Below are 24,130 nucleotides of genomic sequence, written 5' to 3' on the forward strand. Positions count from 1 at the left end.
CCAGGATCAGGTTTGATCCCAATTTCCAACCCTGTGGAATTCCAGGATTTGGAATATTCCTATGGAGAATCCAGAGGGACAAATCCCAGTGTTAATAGGGCCAGGAGAGATTTGATCCCATTTTTCAAACCTGCGGAAGCTCCACAAATCCCGCTTTTTCTTCCCTTTTCCCTCCTTTTTTCCCCCTTTTCCCTCCATTTTCCCTCTTCCCCCCCTCCTTTCCCCCTCTTTTTCCCTCTTTTTTTTCCTTTTCCCGCTCCTTTTCCCCTCTTTCCCTGCTCTTTTTTATCTCCTTCTTCCCCTCCTTTTCTCTTTTTTCCTCCTTTCCCCCCCTTTCCCCTCTCCTTTTCCCCACCATTTTCCATATTTTTCCTTCTATTTTCCCTTTTTTTCCCTTTTCCCCCTTTTTCCCTTCTTTTCCCCCTCTTTTTTCCCCTCATTTTTTCCTAATTTTTCCCTCTCTTTCCCCTCCATTTTCCCTCTTTTCCCCTTTTTTCCATTCTTTTTCTCTCCTTTTTTCCTCTTTTCCCCTCATTTTCTCCTCTTTTCCCCCCTCATTTTTTCCTAATTTTTCTCTTCCCCCCCTCACTTTTCCCTCTATTTCCCTCTTTTTTCCCTCCTTTTTCAGCCCTTTCTTCCTCTTCCCCCTTCCCCCTCCTTTTTCCTTATTTCCCCCTCCTTTTTCCCTCCCTTTTTCCTGCTTTTCCCTCTTTTTCCCCCTCATTTTTTTCTTAATTTTTCCCTCTTTTTTTCCCTCTTTTTCCCTCCTTTTCCCTCCTTTTTTTTCCTTTTTTTTTCCTCTTTTCCCCTCTTTCCCCTCTCCTTTTCCCCTTTTTCCCCCCTTTTCCCCTTTCCCCCCCTCTTTTCCCCCTATTTTCCCCATTTTTCCCTCTCTTCCCGTCCCTGACCCTCGGGATAACCGCGGATCCCGGAGCAGCCGCTGCGTGCCCGGGAATTCGTTATCCAAAGGTTCCCGAGAAATGAGGGGGAAAATCGTTATCCCTGTGCCGAGGCCTCTCCCATCCATCAGCCCGGGCAGAATTCCCGCCGGGAACGCGGAGCTGACGGATGTGGCAGCTGGAACGCAGAATTCCCGGGATATCGGCGCTCCGGGGCTGCGGAGCCGCCAAAATTCCTCCAGGCTGGAACAGAAAATTCCCGAATTCTGGATGTGCCAAGCCCCGCCTGGATTTAGGGAGAGATTCCCAAATTCTGGGTCAGCCAAATCCTGGGAATTCTGGGAGAGATTCCCAATTTCTGGATCAATCAAATTCTGAGAATTCAGGGAAAGATTCCCAAATTCTGGATCAGCCAAATCCTGGAAATTTAGGGACAGCCTCCAGAAATTCTGGATCAGCTATGTCTGTATTTATGGAGAGATTCCCAAATTCTGGATCCTCCAAATCCTGGGAATTTAAGGGAAGACTCTGGAAATTCTGGATCAATCAAATCCTGGGAACTCAGGGAGAGATTCCCAAATTCTGGATCAGCCAAATCCTGGGAAATTTGGGAAAGATTCCAGAAATTCTGGATCATCCATGCCTGCATTTATGGAGAGATTCCCAAGTTCTGGATCACCCAAATCTTGGGAATTCCCAATTTCTGGATCAGGCACATCCGGATTCAGGATCCCTCCCTGATCCGTCCCATCCCATTCCCAGGAATTCTGGAGCCTCCAGGGAATTCTGGTGAATTCTGGGAATGCCGGAGCCTCCTCCAGGGCCCTTTCCCACAGTTTTCCCCACATTTTTTTCCCACTTTTTTGGGGGGATGAAACGAGAGCCGGGCCCGCAGGTGGCTCCTGTCCCAGACAGCTCCACATTCCATTAAAATCCCACATTCCAGCCTGAAACAACAGGATTATCCCGGGGGAGAAGGGTCGGGATCAAACGGCACCGGAGGCCCCTGGGCGGGAAAGTTTTGGGATTTTTTTTGGAGGGGATTCCCAGGCACCTGCAAGGAATGGAGCCAAAATTCCAACCCCAAAATCCCAGCCCCAAAATCCTTCCCCAGAATCCCAACCCCAATATTCCAGCCTCAAAATCCCAACCCTGAAATTCCTACCCCAAAATCCCTATCCCAAATTCCAACCCCAAAATTCCAGCCCTACAATTCTGGCCCCCAAAATCCCAGACCAGGAATTCCAACCCCACTCTTCCAGCCCTAAAATTCCTGACCCCAAATTCCTGCCCCAAAATCCCAACCCTGAAATTCCAACTCCAAAATTCCAGCCCCCAAATCCCTGTCCTAAATCCCAGCATCAGAATTCCTGACCCAAAATTCCAACCGCAAAATCCCCGAGATGGAATTCCCAAATAAATCCCACACCCCCCTGGAAGCATCCTTGGGTGTCCCGGTCCTTCGGGATGAGGATGAAGCGGAAATTGGGATGAGAATTCCATGGAAATCAGGATGAGGCAGAAATTGGGAAGAAGTGGGAGTCAGGAAGAGGATTCCATGGAAATTGGGACGTGGATCTCATGGAAATTGGGATGAGGATGAGGTGGGAATCAGGATCAGGATCCCACAGAATTTGGGATGAGGATTCCATGGAAACCGGGATGAAGGTGAGATGGCTGATGCTGGAATTCCCCGGATCCAGCCCCAACCAATCCAGTGCCTTATCCGGGTATGGGATAAAACAAGGGGGAAATGGGAATTCCCCATCCCTGGAAGCTCCCAAGGGAATTCCCTGGAATCCCCACCTCTGGGAGTGTCCCTGGACAATCTGGGCTGCTTTTCCTGCTCCTCCTGCCTCTCCCATTCCCGCTTTTCCAGGGCCACCCTCGGTGTCCTGCCAGCCCCAAATCCGAGGCCTTTTTCCAAGAACTCCCGTAATCCCAGCTTTTCCAGGATGTCTGCGCTCCTGGAGGGCTTTGGCACCCCTGGGATGATCCTGGAAGGAATTGGGATGGATTTCACCAGGAATATTTTTGTTCTGGGTTAAGGAAAACCCCCTGGGACTCGGAATTCCAACCATTCCCCAGGAACTACCCCCGGGATCCTCTGGCAGCGTTTTCCTTGTGAAACAAGCCCAGGAAAAGTGGGAAAAGTGGAACAAAATCCCGGCACGGTCCCCGAGGTCACGAGGGCCTGGCTAAAAATTAATTGGAATTTTCCGCCCGGCTGAGCCGTGCTGGGATTTGTCCCATGGGGATTTGTCCCCATTCCCGAGGTTTCCCTGGATTTGTGGGTCCAACGGGATGGAGGAGGAGGCTGGAGCTGCTCCCGCCCCCTTTACATCCCAAAATCCTTCCCAGCCCTTTCCCGCCTTCTCTGTGGGATCCCTGGGGATGATCCCGCAGTTTGGTGTCCCCAAATTCCCAAAAAAAAACAGCTAAAATCATGGGATTTGGGGATTTGGGGGTTTGGGGAAGGGATTTGGCTCAGCTCTGCACATCCCAATCCCTGTGGGATCATCCCAATCCCAATGGGATCATCCCAATCCTTATGGGATCATCCTAGCCCTTGTGGGATCATCCCAATTCCTGCCCTTCCTGCTCCATCCCAGGGATGTTTTTCCCCAAATTTCCTTCCCATGTGTGCCAGGAGAGGCAAAATCCCAAAAAAGCTTCAGGATTTTGGGAATTTGGGGAAAGGATTGAGCTCAGCTTTCCCTGGATCTCACCCCAGCAGGAATTAGGGATCCACATCCCAATCCCTGCTCTTCCCACTCCATTCTAAGGAGGTTTTCCCCCGAGTTCCCAAAAAAATCCCAATAAAACCTTGGGATTTGGGGGTTTGGGGAAGGACCAGGCTCAGTTTTTTCCTGGATTTGATCCCAGCAGGAATGAGGGAAGCTCCCACCCCAATCCCTGCGTTCCCTGTCCATCCCTGGCTCCTTTGGCCCCAAATTCCTGAGAAACCCAAATAAATCTGTGGGATCTGGGAAAAGGATCGGGCTCAGCTTCCCGTGCACTTCCCCCTCCATCCCAGGGAGGGTTTTCCCTGAAATTCCTAAGAAATCCCAATAAAACCACGGGATTTTGGGATTTGGGGGAAAGGACTGTGCTCAGCTTTGTGCATCCCGATCCCTCTGGGATCACCCCAATCCCTGTGGGATCACCCCAGTCCCTGTGGGATCATCCCAATCCCTGCACTCCCCTCTCCATCCCAGGGAGGTTTTTCCCCCCAAATTCCCAAGAAATCCCAAAAAATCCCACAGGATTTTGGGATTTGGGGGAAAAGATGGCGCTCAGCTCCCCCACTCTTCATCCCAAAATTCCCATCCCATTCCCCACCTTCCCCCTCCACCCCAGAGAAGCTTTTTCTCCCAAAAAAATCCCCAAAAACCCGGCGGGATTTTGGGATTTGGGGAGAAGGGATCTCTCTCATCTCCCGCTGCTCCCCATCCCGACGCTCCCATCCCATTCCCGACCTTCCCCCTCCATCCCAGCGCCTCCCAAATCCCGGGAGAGGCCCTGGAGCCGCCTCCCCCCGCCGGGATTAAATCCCGCGCCCCGCGCGCGCCCGGCCATGGAGGGGATAAAGTTCCCAAAGTTTTCCCGCGGCTCGCGCAGTTCCCGGAGCCTCCGCGGGCGCGGACTTTGGTGCGGGCTCCGCATGGCCGGGCCGGGCCGGCCTTTAGACCGGGCTTAGCAAAGCCCAGCTCGAATTCCCGGCGGGATTCCAGGCGCGGCCGGAAGGGAGGGAAGGAGGAAGGAAGGAAAAGGTAACTGGGATTCGGGATTCGGGATTTTTCCCGGTTTTCCCTCCCCGCTGTTGTTGTTGTTTCTGCTCTCGGCGGAGAGCTCCGGGCGGGGAATCCGGGATCGAATCCTGCGCTGGGGGCGGGAATTCCCAAAAAAATCCCGATTCCGCCCCCCAGCAGGGATTGCAGCCCCGGCGGACACAAATCCTGTCCTGGGAGGGCGAGAATTCCCAAAATTTCTCGATTCCGCCCCCCCCTCAAGGGTTTCACTCCCGGTTTTCTGTTCCCTGGGGGCTGCAGAATCCCGGGATCAGAGAATTCCCAAAATTCCCAGTTCTGCCCCCCAGTAGGGATTTCATCCCCAGCGGACCCAAATCCTGCCCGGGGGGGGAGGAAATTCCCAAAAAATTGCCAATTCCTCTCCCAGCAGGAGTTTAACCCTCGCGTGCCCTTTCCCTGGGGGCTCCGGCATTCCAGGATCAGAGAAATCCCAAAAAATTCCCCATTCCACCTCCCAGCAGCTCTTTCATTGCCGGTTTTCCCCTTCCCTGGGGGCTGCAGAATCCCAGGATCAGAGAATTCCCAAAATTCTCAGTTCTACCCCCAGCAGGGATTTCACCTCCAGCGGACCCAAATCCTGCCCCGGGGGAGGAGAGAATTCCCAAAAAAATTCCCAATTCCGCCCCCCCGGCAGGGATTTCACTCCCGGCTTCCCTTTCCCCGGGGGCTGCAGAATCCCAGGATCAGCTCTGGGAATTCCGGGAATGCGGGCGCCGGGGGGATTTTGGGGTTGGATCGGGTGAGGACCTGGAATGGGGTCGGGAAGAGCTGGAGCAGTTCCTGGGATTGCGGGAATGGAGGAACCGCGGGGATTTTGGGATGGGATCGGGAATGGGGTCAGGAAATCCCTTGGGAATCTGCAGGTGGGCTCGGCCGCTGGAATTTGGAGAGCTCCGGGCTGGAACAGCCGGCCCGAATTTCCAGAGGGTTTTCACAAAGGGAAAAAACCGGGAGAGGGTTTGAAGGGTCCGGGAGCCTCTGTCCCTCTGTTCCCAGGGTTTTTTGGGATCGTTTTGGGGCCAGATCGCTGGAGCAAGATCAGCTCCCAAATCCATTTTTGGGATTGGCAGGGATGGGGAACGGGAATGGGAGTCAAGGAAATCAGGATTGCTCCAACCCCTCCCAGCTCCCAAACAATTTCGGGTTTTAGGATCATTTTGGGGCCAGATTGCTGAATTTGGGGTTTTTGGGTGGTGCTGCAGCGGGATCAGCTCCTAAACCCATTTTTGGGATTTGGGATGGGGAATGGGAATGGGAGGAGGGCTCGGGATTATCCTGACCCTTCCCAGTGGCTTTTTGGGATCGTTCTGGGGCCGGAGGGCTGAGTTTGGCATCAGACCCTAAATCCACTTTGGGATTCGTGGGAATTCAAGGAAATCCGGATTATCCCAATCCCTGCCCCCCCGCCCAAAGCATTCCCTGGAAAACCCTGGAATGGGCTCTTTATGGGTTTCATTAAAAGCTGCGTCAGGAGCTGGGAATTCCCTCCTGGATCCTTTTCCCAGTTTTATTCCAGAAGCCGGGAATTCCCTCCTGGGTCCCCTCTCCCCTTCCCGGTTGAACTCTGGGATCCCCAAAATTCCTGGGAAATGGGGAATGAGAATGGGAATGGGGATGGGGCCAGGCCGGGGCTTTTGTGAGCGGATCAAAGGCCGGGCCTGTCCAGGGAGGTCACGGAGAGGAGCAGAGGGATCGGATTCCAAGGAAAACCAGGGATCAGATTCCAAGGAAAACCTCGGAGCTGGGATGGGCCCGGCCGGGAGCGCCGATCCCGCTGGGATTTTGGTGCTCCCGCCTCTTTTTGGGGGAATTTTGGGAGTCGGGAAGGAGCTGAGGGAGCCAATTCCGTGGGCAGGGACAACTCCCGTCCCCCCGGGGTGCTCCAAGTGCTCCAGAGGCCGGAAAATCGGGAATGGGGGGCTGAAAATAGGGAATGAGGGACTGGAAATTGGGAATGAGGGGCTGAAAATTGGGAATGAGGGGCTTTAAATCGGGAATGGGGGGCTGGATATCGGGAATGAGGGGCTGGAAATTAGGAATGAGAGACTGGAAATCGGGAATGAGCCCTTCCCTGTGCCTGAAAATCGGGAATTAATCCTTCCCTGCCTGAAAACAGGGAATGATCCCTTCCCAGGGAGGCTGAAAACTGGGAATCAGTCTTTCCCTGTGCCTGGAAAAAAATCGGGAATTAACTCTTCCCTGCCTCCTGGGAGGCTGAAGAAAATTGGGAACTCCCAAAGCCCATTCCTGGTACCCAAATCCAAAAGCCCATTCCCAAATACCAAACCCAGGATGGGCTTTGGGATGGGATCTGGGAGCCCTGGGATCCCAAACTGGGATTTGGGATGGGATCTGAGAGGGGATCTGGGATTTGTGGGATCCGGGATGGGATCTGGGATTCCCGGGATCCCAGTCCCATGGGATGACAGGGACACCTCACACCGACCATGGCGGGGAGGGGGCTCTGATTCCCAGCGGGTTTTTGGGAAGGGAGGAGCAAATCCCGATTTTCCATCCTGGCACGGAGCAAAGCCCTGGAAAAGCTGCCCGGGACTGTGGGGACAGGCAGGGACAGGAGAGGACATGGGGGACAATGGGGACAATGGAGACAACGGGGACAGTGCCACCGCTGTGTGGCAGCTGCGGGGATCTCTTGGATCCATCCCAATCCTGAGGGAATTCCGGCCCTGGAGCCGAGCCAGCCCCGGCTGTCCCCTGGAGGCTCTGGGGACACTGGGGACATCCTCGAGCTGTGTCCCCAAACCCTGGAATGTCCCTGGGGGACACTGGGGACATCCCCGGGCTGGCCCCGGGGGGTCCCCAAGTCCTGGGGTGTCCCCAGTGTCCCCAGGGCTGTCCCTGGGGCTGCTGCCACTCTCCCTTGGGACACTGGGGACATCTCCCTGCAACACTTGGGGTGTCCCCAAGCCCCTCAGGTGACATTTGGGGACATTTGGGGCCCGGCCCGGCCCCGGGCTCCTCGCGGAGCTCCCGCCGTGGGGACAGGGACAATTCCCCGGTGACGCTCTGGGGCCCCTCCCCGGCCGCGACCTTTGGCGCTTTTCCAGCGATTCCTTGGGAAACCCAAACAGCGCCGGGAGCGGCTCCGGGATCCTCGGGATCCTCCCCCCGCTCCGGGGAAATCCCGCCGGGATCGGGGAGAAACCGCCCCCAGCCCCTTTTCCCGGGGTTTATTCCCGTTTTCCCAGCCCCTATCCCACTTTTCCCTGGGTTTTCCCCACTTTTCCAGCCCCCATCTCTCTTTTCCCAGCCTCTCTCCCACTCTTCCAGCCCCTATCCCACTTTTCCCGGTGTTTTTCTCCCACTTTTCCAGCCCCTATCCCTCTTCTCCCAGCTTCTTCCCCACTTTTCCAGCCCCCAGCCCGTTTTTCCAGACCCCATCCCACTTTTCCCGGCATTTTCCCCACTTTTCCGGGGGTTTGTCCCGCTTTTCCAGCCCCCACCCCGCTTTTCCCAGCCTCTTTCCCACTTTTCCAGCCCCCGTTCCACTTTTCCTGGCGTTTTCCCCCACTTTCCCCGGTGTTTTCCCCACTTTTCCCCGTGTTTTTCCCACTTTTCCAGCCGGCGCGGGGCTCCCGGAGGGGGAGGGGGCGGCCATGGCCTCCAACGGCTCCGCTGGAATTCGGGATTCCCCCCTGGAACCGGGAATTTTCCTGGAGGAGGAGCTGGGATCCGACTGGTACATCTACGAGTCCCCGGAGCCCGCGGCCCCGGATGAGTGAGTGACCCCAAAAGTGACCCCAAAAGTGACCCCCAGTGTCCCCTTCCCATGGAGCAAATCCCGGAGTTTTGGCCCCTCTAAAAATCCTGGAATTTTCAGTCATTCCCTGATTTATTCCTGGATTTTTGGCCCTGGAATTTTTGGGGCTTGCCCTGTCATTCCCTGATTTATTCCTGGATTTTTGACCCCTCTCAAAATCCCAGGATTTTTCATCCTGGTTAAATTCCCTTTCCCAAGGATAAGCAAATTCCCATTGGGAAAATCCCGATCCTATAAAGATTTGCGGACAGCGGGAATTTTTTGGGATGGCTGGAAAATCCCAGTTTTCCTCTGAGGCCCTTCCCTGCTCCTATCTCTGCCCATCCCATTGGAACTGCGGGGTTTGGGAAGGGCTTGGGTGGGGCTTTCCCTATAAATTGTGGGATTCAGGGATTCCCACAGGGGATTTATGGGATTCAGGGATTTTCCTCATTTTGCCATTGTTTTTCCTGGCCCTTTTAGGATTAATTCTAAGTATGGGATTTCCCCCCCATTTTCCCAGAATTTTCCCAACCTTTTTAGGGTTAAACCCACCAAAATCAGGGATTTTTCCCATTTTCCCATAGTTTTTCCCAGTTTCCCAGCCCTTTTAAGATTAATTCCAAATATGGGATTTTCCCCCATTTTCCATCATTTTCCCCTGCCCTTTTAGGGTTAAACCCACTCAAATTTGGGATTTTCCCCATTTTCCATAATTTCCCTGGCCCTTTTGGGATTAAACCCTCCCAAACCTGGGCTCTTTCCCGTTTTTCCAGCCTTTTTCCCGAGGCCATCCCGGAATGCCACCCCACCATTTCCCCCCGGCTCTACCACACCGTCATGGCCCCCATCTCCGTGAGTATCCGCCCCCAAATCCCGAAATTCCCATCCCAAAATCCCGGGAAAAGCCCCAAATCCCGCATTCCCACATTCCCTTCCCCACCCGGAATCTGTGGGTTGGATTTAGGGCCGGGCTCCGTCTTGGATGAATTTTCCCCCCCTAAACCATCCCAGAATTCCCTGATTTCTGGGATTTTGGTTCCCTGTGGGACAAGGACTCCAAAATTCCTCCCAAATCATTCCCAGGACCTATTTTCCATGGATTTATGGGGTCTCCATGGGCATTCCATCATTCCTGGACCCCTTTTTCATGGATTTGTGGGATCTCCGTGGGGTCCCAAATATTCCTGGACCCCTTTTCCATGGATTTATGGGGTCTCCATGGTGTCCCCAGTATTCCCAGCCCCCTTTTCCATGGATTTCCCACCCCTTTCCCAGCTGGCCGTGATCCTGGCCTTGTCCTTCCTGGTCAAGCGCCGCCGTCTCCGCCAGAGCTGCTGGAACGGAGTCCCGGGATTGCTCAGGTACCGAAATTCCCAAAATCCCGCTGATCCCTCCCTGCAAAGGGGTGGGAATTCCCAAAATCCTGCTGGGATTTCTCTCCTTGGAAAGGGCTCGGGATTCCCAAAACTTCTCTGACCCCTGCAAAGGAATTCCCAAAATCCCACTGATCCTTCCCTAGAAAGGGCTCAGAATTCCCAAAACTCTGCCAATCCCTCTGTGGAAAGGACTTGGAATTCCCAAAACCCCTCTGATCCCTGGAAAGGGCTGGGAATTCCCAAAACCGTGGTCATCATTCTCTGGAAAAGGCTCAGAATTCCCAAAATCCTGCTGATCCCTCCCTGGAAAGAGCATGGAATTCCCAAAATCCTGCTGGGATGTCCCTCCTTGGAAAGGGCTCGGAATTCCCGAAATCCCGCTCATCCCTCTCAGGAAAGGGCTCAGAATTCTGCAAATCCCACTGACCCCTGGGAAAGGCTGAGAATTCCCAAATCCCTCTGACCCCTGGGAAAGGCTGAGAATTCCCAAATCCCTCTGACCCCTGGGAAAGGCTGAGAATTCCCAAATCCCTCTAACCCCTGAAGAAGGTTCGGAATTCCCAAAACTCCTCTGACCCCTGGGAAAGGCTCAGAACTCCCGCACCCCTCTGACCCCTGGAGAATTTGGGAATTCCCGCACCCCTCTGACCCCTGGAGAACTTGGGAATTCCCAAACCCCTCTGACCCCTGGAGAATTTGGGAATTCCCCCGCTCTGACGCCCCTGGGGCATTCCCAGCCCCGGGAATCTCCTGGATGGGGACGGGCCCCGCGCCGTGGCCGCCGCCGTTTTTGGGATCCTCTTCTCGTCCCTCTGCCAGCTCGTCCTGGACCCGGCCCCGCTGCCGCTCGCGTCCCCCTCGTCCCCAACCGCCCGCGGTGAGGCCACCACCCCCCCTCTGTCACCTCGGGGGCGCCCCCAGCCCCGCCCCGCGCTCATCCCGGGTTTTCCATGGATTTCTCCCGGTTTTCCCAGAGTTCTGGAAGATCCTGGCCCTGCTCTACTACCCGGCCTTCTACTTCCCGCTGCTGGGCTGCGCCGCGCCCCGGCACCGCCTGGGCTACGCCGCGGGGACACTGCTGGCCTGGGGACACTGCGGGGCACAGCTGGGACACCGCCTGCAGTGTCCCCTGGCGCCCAAGGTGGGGACACCGAGGTGGCAGGGGGGGCACTGAGGTGGCAGGGGGGGCACTGAGGTGGCACAGATCCCTGGGATGGCCCTGAGGTGTTGTGCCTCTCTTGTCACCTCCTGGGGTGGTACTGAGGTGGCACAGGTGGCACTGAGGTGGCAGTGGTGGCACTGAGGTGGCACAGCTCCCTTGCCATCTCCCTGGCATGGCCCTGAGGGTTGTGGCTCCCTTGTCACCTCCCTGGAGTGGCCCTGAGGGGTTGTGGCATCTTTACCACCTCCTGGGATGGCCCTGAGGTGTCACAGCTCCCTGGCGTGGCCCTGAGGGTTGTGGCTTCCTTGTCACGTCCCTGAGTGGCCTTCAGGTGTCATCAGCTCTTGGAGTGGCCCTAAGGTGTTGTCACCTCCCTGGAGTGGCCCTGAGGTGCCACAGCTCCCTTGTCACCACCTTGAGTGACCCTGAGGGGTTGTGGCTCCCTTGTCACCTCCCTGAGTGGCCCTGAGATGTCACAGCTCCTGGGGGTGGCCCTGAGGTGGCCCTGAGTTGTCACAGCTCCCTGGCCAGCTCCCAGCATGTCCCTGAAGTGTCCCCTGGCTGGGGTGGTGGCAATGACTCCGTGTCCCCAGGGTGGTGGCAGTGACTGTCCCCTGTCCCCCCCAGATCCACCCGCTGTACTCCACGCTGTCCCACGTCCCTGTCCTGCTGTCCCCGGGTGGTGGCAGTGTCCCCGGGCGGTGGCAGTGTCCCCGGGCGGTGGCAGTGTCCCCAGAGGTGGTGACAATGTCCCCTGTCCCCCCCAGATCCACCCGCTGTACTCCACGCTGTCCCATGTCCCTGTCCTGCTGTCCCCAGGCGGTGGCAGTGTCCCCAGGCGGTGGCAGTGTCCCCAGAGGTGGTGACAATGTCCCCTGTCCCCCCCAGATCCACCCGCTGTACTCCACGCTGTCCCACGTCCCCGTCCTGCTGTCCCTGGCCCTGCTCAGCCTCTGGTACCCGGCGGTGCTGCTGCGCAGCCTGGGCCGCGCGCACGCCCCGGAGACACAGGTACAGCATGGGGAGAGGGAGAGGGAGCGGGGTTGGGATTGGGATTGGGATCAGGATTGGGAGTGGGGTTGGGATCTGGAGCTCCGCGCGTTCCCCTCCCAGCCCTGGCGCTGGGGGTTCTCCTTTGATATCCCAGGGTTGGCACCAGGAACTCGGAGACAATCCCCGCAGGATCAGGATTGGGATCGGGATGGGATTGGGGTTGGGATTGGGATTGGTGTTGGGGTCGGGACAGAGACTGGGATTGGGATCAGGACTGAGACTGGGATCGGGATCTCCCCACGTTCCTCTCCTGGCCCTGATGCTGGGAGTTCACCATTCCTATCCCAGGATTGCAATCGGGATCAGGGTGGGGATGGGGACTAGGATGGGAATCAGGACCAGGATCGAGGTCAGGATTGTGATCAGGACTAGGGCTGGGTTTGGGATCAGGACCGGGATTTGGATCGTGATCAGGATCTCCATGCATTCCCCTCCCAGCCCTGGCACTTGGGGTTCTCCGTTGATATCCCAGGACTGGAACTGGAAATTCAGGGACAATCCCAGCGGGATCAGGATCAGGACAGGGATTGGGATTTGGATATTCATGCGTTCCCCTCCTGGCCCTGCAGCTGGGGGTTCTCCATTGCTATTCCAGGGTTGGGTTTGGGATCAGGATTGGGATATCTCTACATTGGGATATCTCTACTGGCCCTAGGGGTTCCCTGTTACTATCCTAGGACTGGGTTTGGGATCAGGATTGGGATGGAGATTGGGATCAGGATCTCAGAGTGTTCACCTCCCGGCCGTGCCACTGCGGGTTCTCTGTCGCTGTCCCAGGACTGGGATTGCGATCAGGACTGGGATCAGGATTGGGATATATCTACATTCCCCTCCCGGCCCTGCTCCTGGCTGTTCCCCATTGCTGTCCCAGGATCGGGATCAGGATTGGGATTGGGATTGGGGTGGGGATTGGGATTAGGACTGGGATATCTCTACGTTCCGGGCCCTGCCCCTGGCTGTTCCCCGTCGCTGTCCCAGGCCCGGCAGCGGGAGCGGGAAATCGCCTCTGGAATCTGCTCCTTACGCAAGAGGCTCCGGCATCAATGGCTCCCTTCAGGACGGCCTGGGCTCTCCTGCTTTTCCCGGATAATCCCCGGCACTCGGGGCTTTGTTGGGAGGAGAGGAGGGAAAACCAGGAGCGGCCTGAGGTGACCCCAGGCAGGTGGGAGCAAGGCATTCCGGAAGGATCTGGGAACAAGGCCAGATCGTTCCCACTTTTCCATGTTTTTGTGGCACATTCCGCATCCCAGCCGGGCCGGGCAGTTCCTGGGGAAGTTCTGCCTCCCCGGATCCATCCCGTTTTCCATTTCCCTCCAGATTCCTGGGAAAAGCTACTACAGGAGGTACCTGAAGGCTGTGCTGTCCAAGCGGGGCCGGAAGGGCGGGTAAGGACGGCCATTCCCATTCCCGGCAAATCCCGTTCCCAAAGGCCGGGAATGTCACCCTGTCCCCCCCACAGCCCCGCCAAGATCGAGGAGAGCCTCCAGGCCCGGATCCGCTCCCACCTGCTCTCCTACGTCTACATTCCCGAGGAAGGTGGGCTCCGGGAAATCCCCAGGATCGGGGAATGCGGGGGGTTGGGATTTAGGGATCAGCCAGGCCATTCCCGATAGCCTGGGCTGCTCCAAGCCCCGCCCGACCCAGCTGGGCTGGAGCCTAAATCCAGCTGTGCTTGGGGCAGGGATACAGAAATCCATGGAAAAGGGGTCTGGGCATGATGGGAATCTCATGGAGGTGCCATAAATCCATGGAAAAGGTGTTTTGGGAATGATGGGAACCCCATGGAGGCCCCATAATTCCATGGAAAAGGGGTCCTGGAATGACGGCAATCCCTTGGAAGCCCCATTTCCATGGAAAATGAGTTCTGGGAATGATGGGAATGCCATGGAGGGGCCATAAATCCATGGAAAAGGCATTCTGGGACTGGTCCTGGGCCAATTCCAGGGAGATTGGGGCAGCCATGGTTTTCCTGGGAAAGCTTGGCCAGGGAAGGGTGGGAGCAGCCGGGGCTGGAGGAGGGAATTGTCCTGAAGGGATGGAATCCCGGGAATGCTGAGCCACACACACGGAGGGGGCAGGGAACGTCCCAGAGGTGGCTCCTGAGCTTCCACGGACAAGCAGGATGGAGCCATCCCTCCATTCCCAGCTCTCCATCCTGGAATTCCCTGGGGAATCCCATTCCAGGCTGTTCCCTCCACCATCCCAAATCCCGGCTCCTCTCCCGCTTTTCCCTGCAGGGTTCCGGATCCCGCTGATGCTGGTGGTGTCCGTCACCATGGCCGTCATTGCCGTCTACCAGGTGACACTGGGGACATTCCCCACAAATCCATGGAAAAGGGATCCTGGCTGGGAACCCCATGGAGGCCCCACAAATCCATGGAAAAGGGGTCCTGAGAATGATGGGAACCCCACAGAGGCGCCATTTCCATGGAAAAGGAGTCCTGGGAGCCCCATGGAGGCCCCATAGATCCGTGGAAAAAGGGATCCTGGGAGTGATGGGAACCCCATGGAGGATCCCAATTTTCCCCAGCATTAAAATCCCTTCCGGAATTCAGTGCTCCCGAGGCTCTGCCGAACCCTCAGTCTCCGAATCCCACGGGATCCCAGCCCTAAATCCCCAAATCCCATGGGACACCAGCCCTCAGTCCCTGATTCCCTGGGGATCCAACCCCATAATCCCCAAATCTCTGGGGATCCGGGCCCTAAATCCCCAAATCCCGGGGCATCTGCACCCTCAATCCCCGAATTCCTGGGGATCCAAGCCCTAAATCCCTCGGGATCCAAGCCCTAAATCCCCCAATCCCGTGGGATCTGCGCCCTCAATCCCTGAATCCCTGGGGATCCCAGCCTGAATCCCCCAATCCCTGGAGATCCAAGCCCTCAATCCCTGAATCCTGGGGGATTGGTGCCCTCCATCCCCGAATCCCTGGGGATCCCAGCCCCAAATCCCTGGGGATCCTAGCCCCAAATCCCTGGGGATCCCAGCCCTCAATCCCTGGGGATCCGAGCCCTGAATCCCCGGGGATCCCAGCCCTGAATCCCTGGGGATCCCAGCCCCGAATCCCTGGGGATCCCAGCCCCGAATCCCTGGGGATCCCAGCCCTGAATCCCCGGGGATCCCAGCCCTGAATCCCTGGGGATCCCAGCCCCGAATCCCTGGGGATCCCAGCCCTCAATCCCTGGGGATCCCAGCCCTGAATCCCCGGGGATCCCAGCCCTGAATCCCCGGGGATCCCAGCCCTGAATCCCTGGGGATCCCAGCCCTGAATCACTGAGGATCCCAGCCCTCAATCCCTGGGGATCCCAGCCCTCAATCCCTGGGGATCCCAGCCCTGAATCCCTGGGGATCCCAGCCCTGAATCCCTGGGGATCCCAGCCCTGAATCCCTGGGGATCCCAGCCCTCCATCCCTGGGGATCCCAGCTCTGAATCCCTGGGGATCCCAGCCCCGAATCCCTGGGATCCCAGCCCCAAATCCCTGGGGATCCCAGCCCTGAATCCCTGGAGATCCCAGCCCTGAATCCCTGGGGATCCCAGCCCCAAATCCCTGGGGATCCCAGCCCCGAATCCCTGGGGATCCCAGCCCCAAATCCCTGGGGATCCCAGCCCTGAATCCCTGGAGATCCCAGCCCTGAATCCCTGGGGATCCCAGCCTCAAATCCCTGGAGATCCCAGCCCTGAATCCCTGGGGATCCCAGCCCTGAATCCCTGGGGATCCCAGCCCCAAATCCCGGGGATCCCAGCCCTGAATCCCTGGGGATCCCAGCCCCAAATCCCTGGAGATCCCAGCCCTGAATCCCTGAGGATCCCAGCCCTGAATCCCTGGGGATCCCAGCCCCAAATCCCGGGGATCCCAGCCCTGAATCCCTGGGGATCCAGCCCCAAATCCCTGGAGATCCCAGCCCTGAATCCCTGGGGATCCCAGCCCTGAATCCCTGGGGATCCCAGCCCCAAATCCCGGGGATCCCAGCCCTGAATCCCTGGGGATCCCAGCCCCAAATCCCTGGAGATCCCAGCCCTGAATCCCTGAGGATCCCAGCCCTGAATCCCTGGGGATCCCAGCCCTGAATCCCTGGGGATCCAGCCCTCAATCCCTGGGGATCCCAGCCCCGAATCCCCGGGGATCCCAGCCCTAAATCCCTGGGGATCCCAGCCCTCAATCCCTGGGGATCCCAGCCCTGAATCCCCGGGGATCCCAGCCGTCCGTCCCGGCCCCGCAGGTGTCGGTGCTGCTGCTGGCGGCCGTGGTGCCGGCGCTGCGCGCGGTGCGCGCGGGGCTCACCAAGGACGTGGTGGTGCTGCTGGTGCAGTTCGGGCTGGTGCCGTCGCGGGGCCCGGCCGTGCCCGGGGCCATGGAGCAGGAGCTGCGCACGGCGCGCCACTACCTGTGGGCACTGGAAGGTGGGATGGAACATTCCGGAGGGATCGGGGGGTTCTGGGATTTAAGGGGGGTTCATGGAGGGTTCCCGGCACGGAGGGTGGGACTGGGAGGATTCCGGGGGGATTTCGGGAGCAGTTGGCAGGGATGGGGCAGATCCCAGGGGGATTTTGGGAGGGTCCCTCACCCAAAGGATGGGACTGGGAGGATTCCAGAGGGACTTCCAGAAGATTCCAGAGGGATTTCCAGAGGATTCCTCACCTGGAGGATGGGATGGGGCAGATTCCAGAGGAATTTTGGGAGTGGCTGGCAGGGATGGGGCCCATTCCAGGGGGATTTTGGGAGGGTTCCTCACCAGGAGGATGGGACTGGGATGATTCCACGGGGATTTCTGGAGGGTTCCCATCCCAGAGGACTGCACTGGGAGGATTCCAAGGAGATTTCAGGAGGAGTCCTCACCCAGAGGATGGGATGGGGTGGATCCCAGGGGGATTTTGGGAGGATTTCCAGCCCAGAGAATGGGAGAGAGCAGATTCCAGAGGGAGTTTTGGGAAGATTCCTCACCAGGAGGATGGGATTGGGACAATTCTGGGGGGATTTTTGGAGGATTCCTGGCCCAGAGGATGGGACTGGGAGGATCCCAGAGTGATTTCCAGAGGATTCCTCATCTGGAAAATGCAATGGGGCAGATTCCAGAGGGATTTCAGGAGTGGCTGGCAGGGATGGGGCAGATTCCAGAGGGATGTCCAGAGGATTCCCGACCCAAAGGATGGGACTGGGAGGATTCCAAAGGGATTTTGGGAGGATTCCTGGCCTGGAGGATGGGCCTGGGCGGATTCCAGGGGGATTTCGGGAGCGGCTGGCAGGGATGGGGCTGTGCCAGGCTGGCGCGTGCCAAGGCGGGAAGAGACTCCGGGAAAAGCTGTTGGGAAGAGCCGCAGGAAGAGCCGCAGGGAAGAGGCAACAGCTGCTGCAGGCTTGGAAATCTGCTGGAAGCAAACAGATGGGCCCGGATCCCTGGAGAGTGGAAATCCTTGGATGGGGGGATGAGGGAAGAGCAGGGGAGAAGGAATAGCAGGGATGGAGGGAGAGCAGGGATCAGGGAATAAAAGGGATGAGGGATAGCAGATATGAGGGAATTCTGGGGACAAGGGATAGATGGGATCAGGAAATAGGGATAAAGGGGTAGAAGAGATGAGGAAATTTTAGGGATGAAGGAACAGCAGGAATTAGGGAATTCAATGGATGAAGGGATAGCAGGGATCAGGGAATTCCAGGGATGAAGGGATAGCAGGGATCAGGGAATTCAAGGGATGAAGGGATAGCAGGGGTGCCCCCTCCTTCCTTAGGATCCCATCAACTCCAGGGATCCCTGGATCCCCAACCTCTCTCATCCTCCCGCTTTCCCCTAAATCCCCTTTTTCCAAGACCCCCATCCCATCCCATCCCATCCCATCCCATCCCATCCCATCCCATCCCATCCCATCCCATCCCATCCCATCCCATCCCATCCCATCCCATCCCATCCCATTATCCCATTATCCCAGGAATGTTTCCCGTGTTTCCGCAGTGTGCTACATCTGCTCGCTGGCGCTCTGCTGCCTGCTCACCTGCGCCATGCTGCTGCGCACCCTGGCCATGCACAGGTGCGGCCTGGAACAGCCCGGATCCCCGGCCACATTCCCGACATTCCTGACATTCCCGGCCCCATTCCCAACATTCCCGCCCCATTCCTGACATTCCCAGCCCCATTCCCCACATTCTTGGCCCCATTGCCGACATTCCCTGGGCCAATTCCCGATATTCCCAACCCCCTTCCCCGATTCTCTGGCTCCATTCCCTGTATTCCCAGCCCCATTCCCAATGTCCCTGTGCCCATTCCCCATCTCCTTGTCCCATTCCTGATATCCCCAGCCCTGTTCCAAACGTTCCCATTCCTGATATTCTCGGCTCAATTCTTGATGTCCACATCCCCATTCCCGATGTCCCTGTCCCCATTCCCAATGTCCCCGTCCCCATTCCTGATGTCCCTCTCCCCATTCCCAATGTCCCCATCACCATTCCCAATGTCCCCATCACCATTCCCAATGTCCACATCACCATTCCCAATGTCCACATCACCATTCACAATGTCCCTGTCCCCATTCCCGATGTCCCTGTCCCCATTCCCGGGACGAATCCGGCGTTTTCCCAGGTCCAACCTGCGGGCGCTGTACCAGGGGGCCGTGCTGGACGTGTTTTCCAAGGCCCACATCCTGCGGCCTTCCCGGGAATCCATTGTCTGCTGGATGGGCTTCTCCAGCTTCCAGGCGGCCTTCGCCTGCCTGGGTAACGGAATTTCGGGATCATGGCACAGGGGATCCCAGATTTATTAAGGACTGAGCGGCAATTCCCCATTTCTGCCCCATTTCCAGGAGAGTTTTTATCCTCTTTTCCTCAAATGGAATCCGGAGGGTTTTGGGAATGCTGGATGGTTGGGAATTGGGGAAAACTGGGAAAAGAATCAGAAAAATTGGAAAAATTGGGTTGGGAATTCAAAGAGGAAGAAGGGGTGGGATGATGCCTGGGTAAGGGGATTTTGGGATCATGGGACGGGGGATCCCAATTTTAATAAGGATTAACCGGCAATTCCATGTTTTTGCGTCATTTCCAGGAGGGGTTTTAGTCCCCTTTCCTCAAATGGAATGTTTTGGGGTTTTGGGAACACCAGATGGTTGGGAATAGGGAAAAATAATTGGAAAAATCAGAAATACTGGAAAAATTGGAAAAATCGGAAAAATCGGAAAAATCGGAAAAATCGGAAAAAATGGGTTGGGAATTCAGAGAAGGGGAAGGGGTGGGATGATGCCTGGGTAAGGGAATTTTGGGATCATGGGATGGGGGGATGACCATTTTATTAGGGATTAAGGGGCAATTCCACATGTTTTTCCAGGAGGGTTTTTACCCCTCCTTTCCTCAAATGGAATCTGGCGGTTTTTGGGAACACCAGATGGTTGGGAATTGGGAAGATCAGGAAAAACAGTTAGAAAAATTAGAAAAATTGGAAATACTGGAAAAATTGGGAATTCAAAGAGGGCGAAGGGCTGGGATGTTGCCTGGGTTTGGCTGGATCCCGAATATTTGGATGCGAACAGCTGTGGAAGCCTCTGGTCCTTGGCACATTCCGGGGGCTCCTCGTCCCCATCCCAGCCTGGATCATCCCAGGAATGGGCTGGGGGAGCCCAAAAAGAGGGAAAATCTTCACCCCCAGGAATTGTGGGGACAATCCCTTGGGAATGCAGGCCTGTTTGGGGGACTGGCAGGTTTTTATGGAATTCGGGGAATAAGAGCCATTTTCCATCCCGGATTCCTGCTGCCATTCCCAGGTCTCCTGATCCAGCAGGTGATCTTCTTCCTCTGCTCCGTGGCCTTCACCTTCCTGGTGGTGATCCCGCTCCAGGACGGCACCAGCTCCCCGCTCTTCGGGATCATCCGGAACATGTGGTGAGTTGGGAAGGGCTGGGAACCCCTGGAAATGGTCCTGGGTGGGTTTGGGATGCTCCATTCGGGGGTTTTCCAACACCAGTGGAGGCTTTTTGGACATGTCCCCGTGTTTTGGGTAGTTCGCAGTGCCTTGAGACATTCCCAGTGATTTGGGATGTTCCCGGTGTCCATCCCACTCTTTGGGATCATCCAGAACAGGATCCCCTCAGGAAGGGCTGGAAGCCCCAAGGGATGCCCTGGAAATGGTCCTGGAGGGGTTTGGGATGCTCCATTTGGGGTTTTTCCAACACCAATGGAGGTTCCTGCCTGGGATGGTGCTTTGGGACATTCCCGATGTTTTGAGACATTCCCAGTGCCTTGAGACATTCCTGGTATTTTGGGACACCCCTATTGTTTGTGACATTCCCAGTGTTTGAGACATTCCAGGTGCTTTGAGACATTCCTGGAGTTTTGGGGCATCCCTGGAGCTTTGGGACATCCCTGGTGTTTGGGACATTCCAGATGCTTTTGGACATTCCCGGTGTTTGGGACATTCCTGGAGCTTTGGGATGTTCCCACTGCTTTGGGACATTGCTGGGCTTTGGGACATTCCTGGTATTTTGGGACATTCCCTGTGTTTGGGACATTCCCGGTGTCTGTGACATCCCTGGTGTCTGTGACATTCCCGGGGCTCTGTGACATTCCCGGAGCTCTGTGACATTCCCAGTGTTTGTGACATTCCCTGTGTTTGTGACATTCCCCGTGTCTGTGACATTCCCGGTGTCTGTGACATTCCTGGAGCTCTGTGACACTCCTGGTGTCTGTGACATTCCTGGGGCTCTGTGACATTCCCGGTGTCTGTGACATTCCCAGAGCTCTGTGACATTCCCAGAGCTCTGTGACATTCCTGGTGTCTGTGACATTCCCGGTGTCCCTCCGTCCCCAGGCCCTTCTGGCTGGCGCTGGTGGTGGCCGTGCTCCTGCAGCACCTCCTGGCGCGTTCCCAGTTCCTGGAGCGGCGCTCCCTGCACAGGGAGCTCACCAACAGGTACGGGCACGCTGCTGTTCCCCGCTGTCACCCATTGTCCCCTGCTGTCCCCAGGGTGGGTCTGGCCGGAATTCCAGGCTCCCACGGAGGTTTCTCCAGATGTTCTGGCCTGGGTTTGGTGGCCCCGCTCCACCAGCCCCATTCCCAGGGCTGGGAAAGCCCGGATCCCTCAGGATGGTCCGGGTGGGCCGGGCAGTGCTGGCAGATGTCCTTCGCTCAGACACGGTGTCACCACCCAAGACCACGGTGACACAGGGACCCAAGTGTCCTCCAGGTGACACGGTGTCACCACCCGAGGTGACAAAGGACCCAAGTGCTGTCCTGGTGTGGCAGTGAAGCTGTCCTGGAGCCAGTGTCCATCCCAGGCCACCAGCAGGTGTCCCTCAATCCCATGTGGTGTCACCACCCGAGGTGACAGAAGGACCCAGGTGTCCTCCTTCCAGCACCGCTGTCACCCCCTTGGTGTGGCAGTGAAGCTGTCCTGGAGCTGGTGTCCATCCCAGGCCACCAGCAGATGTCCCCTCAATCCCATGCCGTGTCACCACCTGTGGCTGAGGTGACAGAGAGACTCAAGTGTCCCGGTGTGGCAGTGATGCTCTCCAGGAGCTGATGTCCATCCCAGGCCACCAAGAGATGTCCTTCACTCAGAGATGTCCCTCACACCACCCGAGACTGGGGTGACAGGGGGACCCAAATGTCCCCTTTCCACCACTTCTGTCACCCCCTTGGTGTGGCAGTGATGCTCTCCTGGAGCCGGTGTCCATCCCAGGCCACCGGCAGGTGTCCCTCACTCAGACACGGTGTCACTCCCCAGGGTGACAGAGGGACCCAAGTGTCCTCCCGGTGGCGCAGCGAGGCTCTCCTGGAGCTGGTGGCTTCCATCCCATTATCCCAACCCCACATTCTGGCCGGTTCCTCAATCCTGAGGAGAAAAGGAGCTCCTGACCCCTCTCCAGGAGCCTGGGGCAGCATTGGCCTCTCCCAGGGGGATGGAGGCGCCTCGGCCGGACACAGGCGGGGCCGGGGGTCCGGACTGGCCGGAGTTTTCCCGGGAAGGTCCATCCTGGGATCTGTCCCTGCAGGCGCGCCCTGTGCATCGTCACCTTCCTGCTCTTCCCCATCAACGTCCTGGTGGGCGTCCTGGCCGCCGTGTGGCGCGTGGTCATCTCCGGCCTCTACAACGCCGTCCACCTCTGCCGGCTGGACATCAGCCTGCTGCACCGCGGCGTGGAGACCTTCGACCCAGGTGGGGCGGCCGTCACCTCCTCGGGGTCACCTTGTCCCACCTCGGGGGCTGGGACGGAGGCCTGGAGCTGCCGGGACCGAGGGTGCCCTTAATCCTTGGAAATGGGACACCTGGAGCCGGTGGCTTCTCCTGATTCCTGCTTTTTATCCCAAAAAATGAGTGGTGACCATTGAGCTTCACCGGAGGTCACCTCGTGTCCTGGGAGAAAGAGGAAAGGACCTCAGGCCTCCCCCCGTTATTCCTGCTGGGACTGGGGGTGGCCTGGAAGTGGGACAACAGGAGCAGGTGGCTTCTCCCAATTCCTGCTCATTCCTGCTTTTTCATCCCAAAAATGTGGGATGACCTTTGGGGTGTCACCAGTGGTTACCTCATGTCTTGGGACAAAGGAGGGGGGACCCCAGGGGACCCCAGGGGACCCCAGGGGACCCCAGGGGACATCAGGCCTTGCTCTGTTTTTCCTGCTGGGATTGAGGGTGGCTTCAAACCCTTGGAAACGGCACACCTGGAGCAGGTGGTGCCAGCTGGGTCCTGCTTTTTTATCCCAAAAAAAGTGGGATGAGCTTTCGGGTTTGACCTCATGTCCTGGGATAAAGGGAGGGGCCTCAGGGCAGCTCAGGCGGGTCCCTGCTTGTCCTGCTGGGATTGTGGGAGCATGGAAAGCAGAGCTGGATCCTTCCCTCACTCCGGGGCGGGAATGGGAATGGTGTCCCCGCCGAGGGCAGGGTGTCCTCTCTGAGGGCACGGTGTCCCCGCAGGGTACCGCACCTACTGCCACTACCTGAAGGTGGAGGTCAGCCAGTGCCACCCGCTGCTCAAGGCCTTCTGCTTCCTGCTGCTGCAGCCCGGGCGGAGCGAGGCGCCGGCACCGCCCCGGGACACACACCTGGAGGAAGGTGGGAGCTGCGGGAACGGGGGAGGGGACATGCTGGGGACATCGGGATGGCACCTCTGGTTGGTGTGGGGACATCTCCACGCATCCATCCATGGATCCATGGATCCATCCATCCATCCCTCCATCCATCCATCCATCCATCCATCCATCCATCCATCCATCCATCCATCCATCCATCCATCCATCCATCCACCCATCCATCCATCCATCCATCCATCCATCCATCCATCCATCCATCCATCCATCCATCCATCCCTCCATCCCTCCACCTATCCATCCATCCATCCATCCACCCATCCATCCATCCATCCATCCATCCATCCCTCCATCCATCCATCCCTTCATCCATCCAAGGGCTGATCCCATTCCAGGGTTGGGCTCTTTGGGCTGTGGTGGGATCTTGGTGTCTCCAGGGAAATAGGGCTGGAATCTGGGAATCCTGGAATGCTTTGTCATGGCAGGGACCTTAAAGCCCATCCAGGGACATTTCCCACTATCCCAGGCTGCTCCAAGCCCCGTCCAACCTTTCCTTGGACACTTCCAGGCATCCAGGGGCAGCCACAGCTCCTCTGGGAATTCCATCCCAGCCTGGAATTCCTTCCCCCCACCCCCCCATTTCCCCCTTTCCCAGCAGGAATCCATCCCTCTGCGCCTCACCCCAGCCCCTCTCCCTCTCTCCCGGCGCTTTTCCAGGCCCTGAATGCTTTCCCTGCTGCTCCCGTCTCCTTCCAGGCCTGCAGCTGACGCATCCCAAGGCTCCGGCCGCGGGCCGGGCGCGCTCCCGGCGGCTCCGGGCGCGCTGGTGCGTGGCCTACACGCTGCTGCACAACCCCTCGCTGACGGCCTCCCGCAAGACCGCGCTGGCCGACCCCGCTGCCAACGGCGCCCAGCTCGGCGTTCCCAGGCCCTGAACTCCCGGGAATCCCCGCCAGCCTCCCCTCCCGTCCCCGTCCTCCCCGGAGGGAATTTCGGGCGCTTCCCGGCCCCATTCCCAGCCTCCGGACTCTCTCCAGGGGTTTATCCCTAAATCTGCTCTGAGC

At 57.6% G+C, this 24,130-nt stretch overlaps 1 protein-coding gene across 1 annotated transcript; it reads left to right on the top strand.

Annotated features, from left to right (window-relative positions):
* The first annotated feature begins 4,517 nt into the window (after positions 1–4,517).
* STRA6 (signaling receptor and transporter of retinol STRA6) lies at positions 4,518–24,125 on the top strand. The gene is made up of 18 exons (XM_063412489.1): positions 4,518–4,672; positions 8,294–8,450; positions 9,248–9,326; positions 9,750–9,835; positions 10,588–10,727; positions 10,825–10,991; positions 11,901–12,023; positions 13,383–13,450; positions 13,525–13,601; positions 14,303–14,364; positions 16,285–16,465; positions 18,013–18,088; positions 18,637–18,770; positions 19,808–19,925; positions 20,851–20,952; positions 22,035–22,198; positions 22,954–23,091; positions 23,823–24,125. Exons 2-18 carry the CDS (start codon positions 8,329–8,331, stop codon positions 23,999–24,001), a joined length of 2,016 nt encoding a protein of 671 aa, XP_063268559.1. The 5' UTR covers positions 4,518–4,672; positions 8,294–8,328; the 3' UTR covers positions 24,002–24,125.
* Positions 24,126–24,130: the final 5 nt, after the last annotated feature.

This window comes from Prinia subflava, chromosome 15 (genome assembly GCF_021018805.1).
Source record: "Prinia subflava isolate CZ2003 ecotype Zambia chromosome 15, Cam_Psub_1.2, whole genome shotgun sequence".
Lineage (NCBI taxonomy): Eukaryota > Metazoa > Chordata > Aves > Passeriformes > Cisticolidae > Prinia > Prinia subflava.

Coding starts and splice junctions, on each gene's coding strand:
- STRA6 (XM_063412489.1), top strand. CDS start 8,329: ATGGCCTCCAACGGCTCCGCTGGAATTCGGGATTCCCCCCTGGAACCG. Junction 10,992..11,900: donor AGTGTCCCCTGGCGCCCAAG/GTGGGGACACCG, acceptor TGTCCCCCCCAG/ATCCACCCGCTGTACTCCAC. Junction 18,089..18,636: donor CGCACCCTGGCCATGCACAG/GTGCGGCCTGGA, acceptor GCGTTTTCCCAG/GTCCAACCTGCGGGCGCTGT.